Source organism: Nilaparvata lugens, chromosome 7 (genome assembly GCF_014356525.2).
Source record: "Nilaparvata lugens isolate BPH chromosome 7, ASM1435652v1, whole genome shotgun sequence".
Lineage (NCBI taxonomy): Eukaryota > Metazoa > Arthropoda > Insecta > Hemiptera > Delphacidae > Nilaparvata > Nilaparvata lugens.
Window position 1 is genome coordinate 32,743,998 of NC_052510.1, and position 15,294 is coordinate 32,759,291.

A 15,294-nucleotide genomic window follows, 5' to 3' on the forward strand; every position below is an offset into this window, starting at 1 on the left:
AATTTGAATCGTTATTAAATGCCTAAGAAGCCTTCTTTTTAAAAAAGCTTCTTGATTGGCTCTCGTGGCATTTAATCATTATTAAAATTCAAGAGGCGTTTATGCAACCGGGCCAATATATTCCTCCTCCACCTATTGTCTAAAGTACTAACTTCACTCCCTGGAACATGATAGCAAAGAGAAAAAAAATATAGCATAAGAACATACCCCATGGTATAGGGTTTTTTCGTTCCAATTTCCAATGTTAACTCAAGACGACAGCCCTAGTAGTTGTTCTTGGTGAAGCTATGTGACGCTAGTAGTCTCTCATACTGTGCCGTTCTCACACTCTCACCCCTCAACTCTCAACAAATCACTAATAATAGACACTAGACGACAGTAATCGGCTTAAGTTAACCAAAAAATCGGCTTGTAATTTGGAACATAAACTACCTATACCATGGGATATCTACTTGAGTTATCTTTTCTCTATGATAATAGTAGTCACTTCTTTTCCCTCGGGACTAAAAAACTGAAATAACTCCCTAGGGAGTAAAAGCAACTTTCTCGGGCATTTAACTTTCCCCTCGAGGAAATAAAGCTATATTCTTCACTCTAGATATAAAATAATTATTTAAAATAGTAGTAGTTGAGTAATAGCATGGCATAGGTGTTGTAATAGGATTGTGTTTGTTTGATGAGATGGAGCGTCACGAGGTGGAGCGGTACACGGGCATGCACACGGTGGTGGCGCAGGATGTGAGCCGCTTGCTGCAGTCGATGCTGTGCCTGCCTTGGCTGAGTAGTGCCAGTGGCACCCACGCGCACTCGCACTCACAGTCGCACGCGCCACCACTGCACTCATGTCCACGCTGCGATCTCTCCATCATCTGGCATCAGCTGGCGCTGCATCTGGTCGAGTACATTGCGCCCGAAAACCTTGCACATCCACCCGATGTAAGAAGCACAATTCACATTACCTCTACATATTTCCTAGTTCATAATATTTGTAAATATAGTCAGGTTCACGTTATAGAGTGTGGGAGTTATAAGACGGCAGAGTATTTATTTTTATTCTTTATTCTTCTATTGATTCAACTAGTAGGTAACTAGTAGACCGTGCTTCGCAAGGGTCTATTTTACTTACTTGACGTAATGAAATCCAGAATAATTGAAAATAGGCCTATAAGAATCCTCGGTTGATTAAGAATTTATAAGCAGCATTTCAAGTAAATCAGTCCAGTAGTTCAGACGTGATGATGCGTCAAACATAATTTTCCTATCCTCTACACGTGTATACGTGTTTAAGCCAGTTATTTTCTCTATTATAGTATAGAAGACGATAGATAGATGGATATATCATGGAAATGAATGAGAATAAATTTTGAAAGGTTTGAGATATCGATGTGCGGTTTTCTCTGGAAATCCTGTATGGGAATCATGTATCATATGACCACCTTTCAAAACCTGTTTTTATCATTCGAAAAGGATCCCTAATCATACCTATCTTCTAATTCCCCTTTTAAGAGAAATGTTCTGCTGCTTCCTTACAACTGAAAGCATGACAAATAATTGAAAACTTGACAAACTGAAAACTTGATGTAATCAAATATTGAAGAATTTGAAATAGGTTTATAACCATCCTCGGTTAAGCAAGAATCTATATGCAAAATTTCAAGTTAATCAGTCCAGTAGTTCAGACGTGATGATGCGTCAAACATAATTTTCCTATACTTCACACCTTTATATGTGCATAATCCAGTTTTTTCCTTATTATAGTATAGGAGATAATAGATGGATTGATGATCATTGTTATTTTACTAAAAGATAGAATAAGTTGAATAGTTTCCCTTTCAGAGGGAGTTTTGACAACCCACAAAACTCATTTTTCATTTGAAAATATAACGAAAAGGTGCATATGACCTTATTTTTTTGCTCAGCTTGCCAAAATACCCCTCATTCCAATATTAAAATTTTCGACTGACTTTACAGTGAGTCAGTCATTCTATCAGGGCTCGAATAATTTTTTAATTTTAATTAAACAAAAATGGAAGAGAATAATTTCTTTATGTAAATATCAGCACCTTTATTCAAAGACATATTAACTGCATGCGTTTCCATATTGCCGATACAGCATTGATGAAACTGTAGACGTTTATTTAGCACTTTTTCTCAAAAAGCTGTTCTAGCTGAAAAATCAATAATGTATGCCACGTGTTGGCCTAAACATTGCATCAGGAAAACGAAGTTTCAAAACTATGGGTGAGTTGCACATACGTCTGTTAAATATGGACATTGTTAATATTAACAAATCAGCATTAGTTTTAAGGATTCATTTCTGTTCCACAAAGATCGGTTAGTTTTCAGTTAACTAACCGAGTTGAAAAAAAGTTTTCCAGTTAACTAACCAAGATTTTAATGGTTTCACAATTCGGCAACACTGTAATTTATCCGACAGTGATGTTATTAAAATTATTATTCTAAACAAATGGCAAAAAAGTGAGGTTATGTTATTGAAGCAGTGACTATTCATTCCCTTTCAGAGGGAGTCTGCAAACAAAGAAGATCGAAATCTAACCTCAAAAATTAGAATCCAATTTTGAATGCTAATATCAGCTAAATACTCTTTTCTATTTTATTAACAGATGAAATTCATTCATATATTTAGCTCATACTTTGAATTCTGTATTTTTTTTACCAAAAACTAATTTTAAAAGACAGCTATCAGTAGGTACCTAATCGGCGTTGGTTGGATTAGATTCCCCGTGAATGGCCTGTTAAAATTTTTTTTATTGCTTTGGCGTTATCGCTTGAAATTTCTTTTTTGTGCAACCAAAATGCATCAGTTAGTGTTAATCTCAATTGAAGTATAGCATTTTATCGCGATTAAACGTTAACCGATGCACGTGCAACTGGGGGAATGTTTTTTCTAAACAGATGTTTTTGAGATAAATTTGATGCAGCTGTTTCACATTCACCATATTATTATCAAAACAATATTATTGAGGTTAAGCAATAATAGAAACAGATGTTCCTTTTTTAATTTCGACCATATGATTTGGTGATTTTTACAAGTTTGAACATTAATTTTGAAAAATCTAGAAGGAAAATTAAAATGTGGGCTTCCAGGTCCACAAGATTGATATTTTTAGAATCTATGTTCAAAATTTGGAGATCTAAATCATTCCTGTTTTTCCGGTATGCAATCCACAAGTTTACTTGTTTTGATGCGAACAAATGAACAAACACAACCCTACTCTCTCTATAGATGACTAGCAGGGCACCCCTGCTTCGCTACGGGAATTAAAAGATAAAATTATTTTTGTGAAACATTTATAATCTAAATCCTACCAAAATTGTTTTAATCGTTTTTGAGATTACGCCACAACTTGGCATGAAAATAATTGAGTCAAATCATTCGAATAATTAATTAATGTGTTGGAAGTGCTCTGTAGAAGAGTAGTCTAATTGAAGCGAATTTTGTAGAATATTGGGCGGGGCTTAAGAGCCGACCTCGACTTTATTCATTGATAATTAATATTTCCCGTTGACAGTTATCAAATTAGCAGTGATCATGTTATTTTTGTTTTTGCTTGATGCAATTGAACATTAAATTCCAAATTAAGTTGATTCGGAATTTGATGACTCTGGTAGCATCTGGTGGTGGAACATGGATCTCTTGCTTATTCTCGAATTTTCAGAATAGCTTGTCGCTTACTTTTCGTTTCACTTATCCAATAGTGTAAAATCAGCCCATCCACTGATTCTTTCTCCCATGGAAGTTCATTCATACATGAGAGTTCATTCATAATAGTTAGTATAACATATTGTGGCTGATTTCTTATGTCCTAAATTTACTATAATAAATATTAAAGTGGGATCATTTTAATGTTAATTTGCATAAATCTAAATAGAGTGTATTCAATCACTTTGATAATTGACTACCATTGTATGATTTCTTTCTCTGATCTCAGCTTAAAACTGATAGCTTAGGGATGAAAATTTGGATGTAAACTAACATGTAACTCAATCTAATTTCTATCTAAATTGACAACTTTAGTATTTACTTGTGATCTATCAAAATCAATAGGTTTGTCTTGTGCCAAGCAATGACATCACGAAAGGAAATAGGAGCAGCTGATGGAATATTATGTTTTTTTTCGATTTAGTTTTTAGTTGATTTTGAAACATGAAAATATCAGGCTCAGTGGTAGCACAAAAGCCTGTTCAATCAGGATTAAATTCCATGAGAATTAATCAGAGCAGGGTTTTTTTTCAATAGAAGGCTTCTCTGATTGGTTCTTGTGGTATTTAGTCCGGATTATGAATTAACAGACAGTGCAACTGGCTCTCTCAAGGCCATGGCTGCGTACAAACATAGAGCAACATAGGAACCAATACAATAGAAGCTGAAAAATAGTCGCATTTTTATCACCTCACAATGAACACCACATTCAACTACCATATGTTTGGAGAAACCGATTTTAAATTTCTTTTACTATCATCCGGTCAATTTCTGAATCTATTCTTCCAGATGTTCCATGAATACTTTGTTTTGGCATGAATACCTCCATTGTTTTAAAATAAGGTCGCCAAAATTGGTAACTCAACTACAGCTAATATAATCTTTTTCATTTGCTCACACTCTCTTACGTTTTCAACAGACTATGGAGAACTTTTTTCTGATCAGCTGCTACTTGAGAGACCAATAATCCTTCTCAAGGAACTCAAGCGAGTTTTCCCAGAATCGAGACCTTTTCCAAAATAATTTTTTTTGTCGCAAATCCACTATATTCTTGATTTAATCAAAATCGTTAGAGCCGTTTTCGAGATCCGTCCGACATACATACATATCCACAAACACACATATTCAAACAGAAATTGCTTTCTTAGTATAATTGACTTCAATGATTATGATTTCATTCAAGGAGAGCTTATTTCACATAATTATAACAGCTGGCATCAAAAGCAAAAATGTCAAACATGATTAGAATTGAAACAGTTACGATCATTATCTTCATCTGATCTAAAGTAACCAGATTATAGTAAGATTCACATCAATTTGTCAGAATTGTTTGAATGGGGAGCATTGATGCTATTAATGAGGAATACTGACAGTCAACGAACTGTTATGCATATTCTCCAATATTTTTATCTAAAGCTACCTTCATCTATTTTCTTCGGTAGAACAATCAATGTTTGAGAATAATTGATTCATGGGAAAAGCGCCTTACTTCTATGGGAGATATTTTTACATTGGGAAAAGCAACAACAGCTATTTGACCGTTTTAATAAATAACCCCTTTCTTTCGCCTAAGTTGAATTTTGGCGGAATTTCTTCATTCTATGCAAGCAGATTCCACAACGGACTCTTCTGAAGTTTTAAAAATACCCTCCATATATCATACTGAATTATTTAAATTTCATCGAAATTGTTTAAGTAGTTTTCGCGATCTGTCGGATATACAAACAAAATTAGTCTTGATAGAATAGGATCAATTGATAGAAGCAACTCCCGTCATAAAAGTTTGTTTTATGAAAAATAAAAATCATCTACACTCCCAGGAATAGCTCTGATTGAAGCAGCAGTGCCCAATCAATTTGTTATCGATAAATGCATTTTAATTAATTCTTCAACTTGGTGCCAACCTAATGAAGTCATCTCAACTCAATGCCAACCTGACAGAATTATTGATTTAATTGCCAGTTAACAACTGTTTCGAAGAGGTACTCTCTCTAGATTATAGTTCTATGGTAACATATGATATGGAAATTTCAATTATAATTAAGAGATTAGGAGAAGAAGAATATACATGCTAAAAGACGAACTTCAAACCCTTAAAAACCACCCTTAGAGTTGAGATATCGCCAAAATATTTCTTAGTGAGCACCTAGGACGTATAAGGAATCTATATTCCAAGTTTTGTTGCAATCCATCCAGTAGTTTTCCAGAAATCGTGATCAGGGAGTCAGTGAGATAAGAATTTTATAAGTATAGAAGAAGATAGATACACAATATTTTTTTTTTAATTTGGTAGAGGATCAACAGGCACAGCCCAAAAATGTTCCTTCCCAAAATTTTGATTCATTAAATAATTCATAAAAAAGGTTGTTTTCTCCACTTTATAAAATGTTGTCTAATTTTCTGACCAAACACTTGGAACAAGAAATTTTGAATTTAAAAATATTGAATTAATAACACAACTCCTCTCATTTAACATTAAAATCAGTAAAATATTGGTTATTTGAAAATTTTTGGCCCGAAAATAAAAAACAATCTTCTTTACTTTAAGTAACTAAATAAGTTGCCGATTTCCTGTTACTACTGTGATTCAAGTTATTCAGGTATATTCAAATAAGATAGAATTTCCTGTACATAGTTGTTAAAAAAGACTGTGTATAAATGTTTGTGTATATAAGCATAAATTTAAATTCAATTAAACCAAACCTAATAGCTGCATTGGTGCCGTTTGCACAGTGCCAGTTCAAACCAAAAATAAATTTAAGCTGGATTAAATGCATCTCAATTCGCTTCTGTTATAATGTGGTTCATCTTGAGTTTAAGCCACCAGCTGACTCGAATGATAGCTTTCAGTGAACAAACGGCCCTAAAAGTTGAAGTTGAAAACGTCTTAGGCTACACTTCTGGTTGTACGTTTAAGATGAGTGAATACAAAGTTCACTTCTGATATCTAAAGGTGCGTACAGTTTTAAGCACCACGAACATGCGCATTTCACTTCTCACCAGCTGATTATATCTGTATTTTGTACAAAAACAGAAGGAAATTTGAAGAATGAAACTATTAAAAAATTTTCCTTAGTTCTATTTCTATAGCTTTCATTGGATATTTGAAATAATTGTTATTATACAGTTATAATTTCCCATTTCATTTGATTTTATTTATCAGCATTTACATTCTATATCAATTACAGCATACACTGTTGGAACAGGTGCCTCGTCAATGAGCAGTTGGTTAACTGCAGTTTCTAATACAATCTTCTTTTATTGTAAATATTTGTTGTGCACTGTAAACAAAGAAAAATAAAATACAATTCCAGTATCAAATTTCAACTTACCACAATACTGACGATCTATATGCTTTCAAAAAATAATTAACATAAATTAGCAATTGTCTATTATGATATCATTGATGTTGTTCAAGGATATGTAACAGAGATTATTGATTACTGACATTCGGACAACTTTCTTCATTTAATTTTTTTCAATAGTACCGTAGAGAAAAAATAGCATAAGAAGATAACCCATGCGTTTATGTATAAAATTTCACTGTCAACTCAAGCTGATAGTCCTAGTAGTTCTTTTTTGTGAAGGTATGTGACGATGGTAGTCTCTCATACTGTGCCGTTCTTTCACTCTTATCCCGCCAAAACATTAATAATAGACAGGAGACGACAGTAATCCGCTTGAGTTTAAAATTTGGAAAATAAATGACCTATACCATAGAGAAACAATAGCGTAAGTAGATATCCCATGGTATAGGACGTTTATGTCGCAACTTTTACTGTTATCTCAAGCCGATTACTGTCGATTATTGTCGATTTTTACTATTTTGACCGGGTAAGAGTGTGTGAACGGACAATATGAGAGACTACCAGCGTCATAAAGCTTCACGGGAAAGAACTACGTGGACTATCGGCTTGAGATAACAGGAAAAGTTGCGACATAAACGCCCTATACTATAGGATATCTACTTACGCTATTGTTTCTCTATGCCTATACCATGGGATATTCACTTTTTCTATATTTTTTCTATGACAGTACTCAGATATTTTTAATCGATTTTTTATATAATTTAGTGACTTGTTGCAGCCACCTGTGGAAGACTCGAGCCTGGAGGAGGGTGGCCACGGTCGCAAGAGTCCGCCGGACTCGGAACGGAAGTCGGAGCCGAAGCCGGATGTTGTCATCAACATGCCGCTCATGGAGATCCACTCCGTCGGAGGTGTACTTGTCAACATGCCTCATGTAACCGTCACCGCCTCCACCCAATTTGTAGTTTGCACTCTTTTTTAACTCAATCATATTGCCATACAAAAACTATTGCCATGTGCAATTCAATGTATTACACAGTCGTTTATTTGATCATGAGTGAAAAACATTACCATTGATCGTCCATCAAAATTTGGAATAGGAACAGTTATTGGCCGAGCAGCCTGTTGTTACTTGCTCAATCATTTATTGATAACTAATAACAAGTCTAATAACAGTCGCTTGGTCATGTCAGAGTCAGAGGCCCTCAAATTGATCAGGTGCCACCTGCAAACTCTGACACCAGACCTCAGCCAGCCACATCACTCTATATTATTTATTATTAATCATACGATTTATGTAACATGGAATGTATAAACTAATAATAATTTTCTTCTATCAATGAGAACTCAAATGCCATTCAACAATTTATCATTGCAATACATTTAAGGCAATATGTAATTCAATGGATTGCAAACTATTTCAAGGTATTCGCACATAATGTATGTAATCTCAGGGCACCGAGCTTCGCTCCGAAGTACAAAACTATAGAAACATAAAAGCATAGTTTATATATATTCATTCATTTATTGATAAACGAAACACAATTCTTTAAAATGATTGGGGAATGGCTAACAGGTACAGCCCAAGACTGTTTCTTTCGCGAATTTTAATTTATACACTTAAAATAGTCCAAAAAGTAGGTTATGTTCTATACACTTGAATTCAGGTCCAATTTTCAGTCCAAACATTTGAAAACAGAAAAGTTTGAATTTAGATTGTTTTAAAAGCAAATTGAATAACAAAATAACACTTGAAACTGTAAAATAATTATTAACTTTGAAAATTTTGATGAACTTTAATTTAGAATGATATACTATGTTTGCTACAATAGTTGTTAATATAAATTGAAAAATAATGAATCTTGAATAAAATCATATCGTTGGTCATGACAACAAAACAAATGCTATGATCAAGTCAATTAAAATTTCTAGATAATTTTTGTCGTGAGTTAAGCTGATTAATTGCAATAGTTCAACATCTGAACATAATTCTGTCTCACTCCCACACATGCACTCCCATCTTCCATTATCAACAGACGACGAAATTAGCAGCTGTTTCTCCAAGGATGAATAATTTATTATTATCCTTTTCATGTCCTTCAGTGAGTTTTCCCAGGGATGGGAATCATAAGATTCTAGTGCTATCGAATTTTTATATCATAAACCTACTATGTTCCAAATTTCGTGAAAATCGTTAGAGCCGTTTTCAAGATCCGTTGGACATAAATAAATACCCACATAAATTAATAAATATATACAGAAATTGCTCGCTTAATTAATATAATAGGATAATAGAATTCAATTTTCTGGAATCAACATGGTTCACACAGTAAGCAATTTTATGTGTGTAAAAATTGTTGATTGTAAAATCTGTTTGCTCATAATTTTAATTGGAGAATACTTTAACTGTGAATAGAAAAAATTATCTTTATTCAAAATGCATTTCTATTCCCTTAGGAACTCAATTGAATTGCTATGCAGTTCATATAATATTCATTTTACGTCGTGAAAAACGACTTTGTTAAGAAAGTTTTTTGCTTATCATTTGATTAGGAGATTTAAGTGTAACAAGTATTTTTCATTATCTTTTTCGTATTCCAAGATTCATTGAAATCAGCCGCTATTCACAAATCATGGCCCAAATATAATTATTCACAAATTATATTATAATTATAAAGCTACCCTCTTCAACTGTTTTTGAAAAACACTGAAAAACAATATGGAAAGAACACACTTTATTTCAAGATCCATGAGAAACATGCTAAAACTGTTCATTCAAAATATCATCATGGTCCTCTTGGATAAAAATGTTGGAATTCCATAATAGTTGACCATCTCTAGATGTGCACAAATTAAATAATGATACAATAATAATTTTAAATAATTAATAATTTTTATTGTCAGTCATACAAAAAATATACAATAACTGATAAATACACAAACACAGTAAATTCAGACTGAAAATAATACTCATATGCAAAGCTCAAAGAGCTTGTCCGCTTGTGGGAGGATATATATGTGTTATCACGTCCTTGGTGAGAACAAAAACATGTTCTTGATAACTAACATACACGACTAGTGTAGTCATCTCACCGAGGGTTTTTCATAGTAACGTAGAAGTTCTTCAGTTCAGGAGAAGCTGTTTACAAGCTAGTGTAATTTATTACATAGCAGGCTGCATTGTGTACGTCCAGTGTGCAGCAGTTTTCTAATGCATTACATGACAATGTGTTTCAGGATTAATTTTTCAATTAATTAATTTTTTGACAACAGGTTTCAGGAAGTAATTATGAAGGCTTTTAATATTTAAAAAATATTTTAATAAAATTTAAAGTTACTTCAATTAACATTTTTTACTATTATACAAAATATTTCTAGCTCAAGAATCATGGCACCCACATGAAAATTTTACAGCACCCTACCTGTAAACCTGGAACAAAGTTCCCTGAAAATTTAAGTTTTTTCCTGCTATGTACAGAGCTATAAAAGCTATTAAAAAACAGTGTAACTCAATTCTGGGACGATCCTTTTAGTATCTTGAGTGCAAAAGAAAAAACTCAGATTTGTTAGCTAAAATCTCCTGTAGTCACTAAAGTAAGCTGGGCAGTTTTACTCTACCACAGTGACATTTATCTCGACCGGTAGCGGATAGCCAGTGATAAACTAGTCATATGTGTCGTTGATGAATTAATTGTGTTCATTGATAATTCTGAAAGTTATTGTATATTATTTTGAAATTTGACAAAAATCTTTCATTGAGACTGTAGGTATGTTTGTGATTCTAATATTTTAGTTTTTCCTATATTTGTGATGGACACGGCTGTAACAAATTCGTAATTAATTATGTTTTCTAATAAAGATAAATAATTTTAATTTTTTTCAAATACTAATGTAGGCCTTCAGTATGCACATGCCAAATTGTGAAACGTTGAGTTATTATTAGCAACTCATTTATTTTTGTCATTATTATTCCTTATTATGACAAACAGTACTTTTCTTATGACATCTTTTACAGTTTTTATACAACATAGGGGTGCAAACTTACAAAATGGGTAATGTAATCGCACTTCATTCGATGTTTGCTTGCACACTTTAGAAGATTGTCATTGGTTTAGCCTCTTTTAGTTTGTGGTTCACAATAATATTTATAATCATTGCAAAATAATCCCAAAATCCTATCATGTAAGATAGTGTGAAGAGTAAATTGAAACGAAATATTTTTTAATTAAATTTCGATCACCCTTGAATAAAAAATGAAAGTAATTATTATGTATTTATTTTAAGATAAATAGCACATTGGTAGAGTGGACGTAACTGTAAAAAATAAGACATTTCAAGATATAAAAAGTCCATATATTCTATCCTATTCTCTTGAAATCACAAGAATGTATCATCAATATCTCCTAGATCCACTGAAAACAAATATATATCTTATCCAGCTTTTAAACATTCCCGTTGTTTCTATAAGCTTACTCCTATTACAGTGTATCCATTCCTTTTTTTGTGATAATACAAATGTATGTTCAATCGAGAACAACCTTTATAGGCATATCCTCGTGATTAAATTTTTCGTGGAAGTTTTTTATTATTCAAGGTCCACCGTAATTTGTACGACTAATATATTTTTCTATTGTCATATCATTTCTCAAGGTAGCAGAATTTTATTTTTAGAAACTCTTGTGAACTGAAACAAAAGTGGCAAAAACAATAATTTTCTTCCATTCGACTCTCGATGTTTATCATATAGGTTTGCATCCTGTATATACTTTCCAATAGTTTAGCTTTCTCTCCTCATTCACATACACGTAACATTGGCGCACACTCAATGTACATAATGATTCAACTCAGTTGAAAACTCTTCATCAATCGTTGTTGTATGTATATGTTGTGTTCATTGGTGTTTTCTGTATTTTTATTTCATTTTTATCCACTCTATGATACAAATATGACAATATTTCTCACTCCTTTATTCTATACAAGCGGTCTATCACATGTTACATCCCTTCTTCCAGGTTATAATGACCTCTCATTTCAAATAAATGTAGACCTAATGGCAAACTATCATTAATTTTATCTCATCCTAATATGAAAAACATTGCATGAGCTTTCATTTGTTATGAAATACTTCAGCACAGTTGATAATTTCAAGCTAGCTATGTTGGTTTTCTCTTAATGAATGACTAACTGGAAATAATAACATCTATTCTACTATCCAACTGAACTACAAATATTTTTGTATATATCTGTGTATGCATCATTATTAAGCAGGCAACTTTTCTTATTTATGGAATGAGTTTTTCGGTGAATGCCTATTGTGAAAACTTGAGCATCTTCTGTGATAGTTATTAAATTATAAGTACATTTTTAAATTATTCGTCAAGATTCTCTAGAAGTTTCTAAGGTATCCTAGAGAATCCATGTTAAATATCAATTTCATTATATACAATATTAGGATGTAAACATTATCTAACTTTGTTGATACTTTCAAGAGCATTCAATTATTCTCCTTAGAGAATATCTGTATTAACCTGTTGATACAGATAATACTACCAAAACAAAACTATTTAGAAAATTTTAACTTTTGAAAACCTTTTTTCCACAGTAGGACAAATCAACTTTCACATTTCGAAAGTAAAGCCTGCAAAGATAATGCAGTGTCTCTGATTCTGGAATCAGTTTTTAATGGACTTTTTCATATTATTATAATAACATAGGCTCCATTGTTTAGTACTTAACATACCTCACTTAGCATTAGACGTGTCTATAAATTCTAGCCTAGAGAATGTCTATGCTTCTAGCTATTTTCAGTAGCTGCTAGTAGCTCTGCTGAAATCACCTCATTGCTAACAGCTTCTTTAATGTATCACAAAAAATGCCTTAGTCAGAAATGATCATATAGATAGATAGATAGATAGATCAATGTCTTTTATTTTCACTTTACAACATTACAAAAGTGATGTGGGCGAAGTTGAGGCAATAAGAGCCCCCTCTTCCACTTAACCCACGATGTTATTGGTAAAAAAATATAATAATAAACCTTATTCTTACAACATTTTACAATGAAACCAAAATATCAATTACAATTCCAATAAAGCAACAAAATTAATACCTAAATAATAAATCAAATAGAGAATATATGAAAAGTGCGTTATAATCTATCATTTTTAGTGTAAAATAATAATTACTAAATTTTCAACCAAATCAACGTACGATTTACAAGCATAATTTTACAAAGTTGTGATTTAGATTAATCTTCAAACGTCGGAAACTAACAGTGGTATTAAAATATATTATGTGTTGCTCATACGATTTGTTTGCTCTATTATTAATATTGTTAGTAAGATTTTTTGAAATTTTAATAAGAAATAATACATTCATCGTTCAAAATCAATTAATAATAAAAAGGAATCATATTTTTGGAATTGGAATTGGGGACTGAACTATTCAAAATCAATTGTATACATACTAGTATGACTAGTAGCCTACTGTCATATCACTCTATATTCTGACTGAAACATATATTTTGAAAGTTTAATTATCATATTATATTTATACTTATCCAGTTACTTGAAATCCCTTTTATCAGAAATAGAATAAATTGCAATTTTTACAATACTATTTTTCACAATTAGCCTACTGTGATTCTTCTTCGCTGTACTACTTCTGATATTGGCTTATTTTTCATTAACAGATTATGACTGCCACAGTGGAAACTGTGGTTGAGCAATTGGACCTGGCCCCAATAATCATGGCTGAGAGAATTCCAATTCCTCAAATTGCAAGAGCTGTCACTCTCACTGATGCAGATGTTGGTACGTTTTAAATATGCCACAACTTACATTTTCATGTTTATGAGATAATTTAATGCAAATTTCCTCATTTTAGGGATCGTTAATGTTTAAAATAACTTTTTCATTAGTATAAATTATTCTTATATTCATTTTAATTCAATTAATAAAATCGAATACCAATCACGTACGTTAGTAAGGATTTTTTGCTATTTCACGCTTATTGATACTGTAATAATTTATGATTATTACTACTGAGATATAGCCCACATGAGCTTTTTTGCTTGTGCCTGAGTAATGGGAAGTGCGAGGGTGATTTATGATATGATCGAACGTCCATGCCTATTCGAAGGGATTCGAACCCGCGACCAGGTAGCACTAGCAGACTGATGGGCGCAACGCCTTTGTCGACTCAGCTATCCTGGCCGGCAATCATGCCATTGGAGTTTTTTAATGCAACATTCAAAACTATTGAAGAATAAACTATCAAAATTAATGCTTTGAAAGACAATTTGCAACTCCATGCATACTGATAAAATGTTTAAAAGTTTCAATTCTATAATTTCCATCACCCAAGTTTTATCACTTATATTTATTTGAATATATGCACAATATTTTTGTTTTCCTTGCTTTTCACTCACATTGTTTTATCGTTTGCGTCAATTTTTGCAAAATTTATCAATTATTATAAAGATGTAATGTTTGAATGGATATCTGGGCAAGACTGGCATCCCAAATCACGCTATTGAAGTTGTTTCTTCTATTTGTTTCACACAGCCACAGCCAAAGTATGTGTTCAGCGGCACGCTGTGGTTGGGGAGAACGACCAACCTGTCGACTCGCTGGACGAAGACATGGATGATTTCTGGCCGACTTCAGTTGGCAAGTTTAAGTTTTCTATCGAAGAACTTCCACAGCAACTTCAGTTCATACATCAGGTTCTCAAGGTAATGGCCACCGTTTCTCTAGCATTTCCTTTTCTCTAATACATTTCACCTCAAGGTCAAACCAATATGCAAATTAGAGCTTTTTCTTGTGAGAGTGGCGCCTGAGCTCTGGCTCTTCAATGAGATGGATGGTGATGAGAGATGAGTGAACCTACTGCTTCAAGTGGGTTCCGAACTACCGGGAAGCGATTTTTAAACTTATAGATGATATTCTGTCGAGTCGACTCTTCAAGTGGTCATCCTCACAACGGGAATAGCAAGCGCTTGAATCTAAATTAATCTAAACTACAGCTTGTAAAACTACTAACTACTACTTGTAATCTACAGCTGTAGAAAGTCAACTCCTTCTTTTCTTGTACTGTACGGTACCTATTGTTGTATTGACCTCTCCTCTAAACATGGACTTGTTCTATATTAAAGGAGTAGTTTTTAGGGAAATGTATTATAAAATGCACTCTTTTAGGAAAAAATATTAATTATAAAAGTCAACAATATAAGAACCAAATTTCAATTAAAAAGGAATCACA

General features: G+C 32.7%; 1 protein-coding gene across 5 annotated transcripts in view; it reads left to right on the forward strand.

Annotated features, from left to right (window-relative positions):
• Positions 1 to 15,294, forward strand: part of LOC111048563 (protein unc-79 homolog) — a 105,601-nt gene that overhangs the window by 45,299 nt on the left and 45,008 nt on the right. For 4 of the 5 annotated variants that reach the window (XM_039432573.1, XM_039432575.1, XM_039432577.1 and 1 more), the window contains 4 exons: positions 682 to 936; positions 7,811 to 7,966; positions 13,724 to 13,844; positions 14,598 to 14,767. In XM_039432573.1, the coding sequence (XP_039288507.1) occupies positions 682 to 936; positions 7,811 to 7,966; positions 13,724 to 13,844; positions 14,598 to 14,767 (702 nt within the window). The remainder of the gene's footprint in view (positions 1 to 681; positions 937 to 7,810; positions 7,967 to 13,723; positions 13,845 to 14,597; positions 14,768 to 15,294) is intronic. The other variant, XM_039432574.1, reaches the window with a different exon arrangement.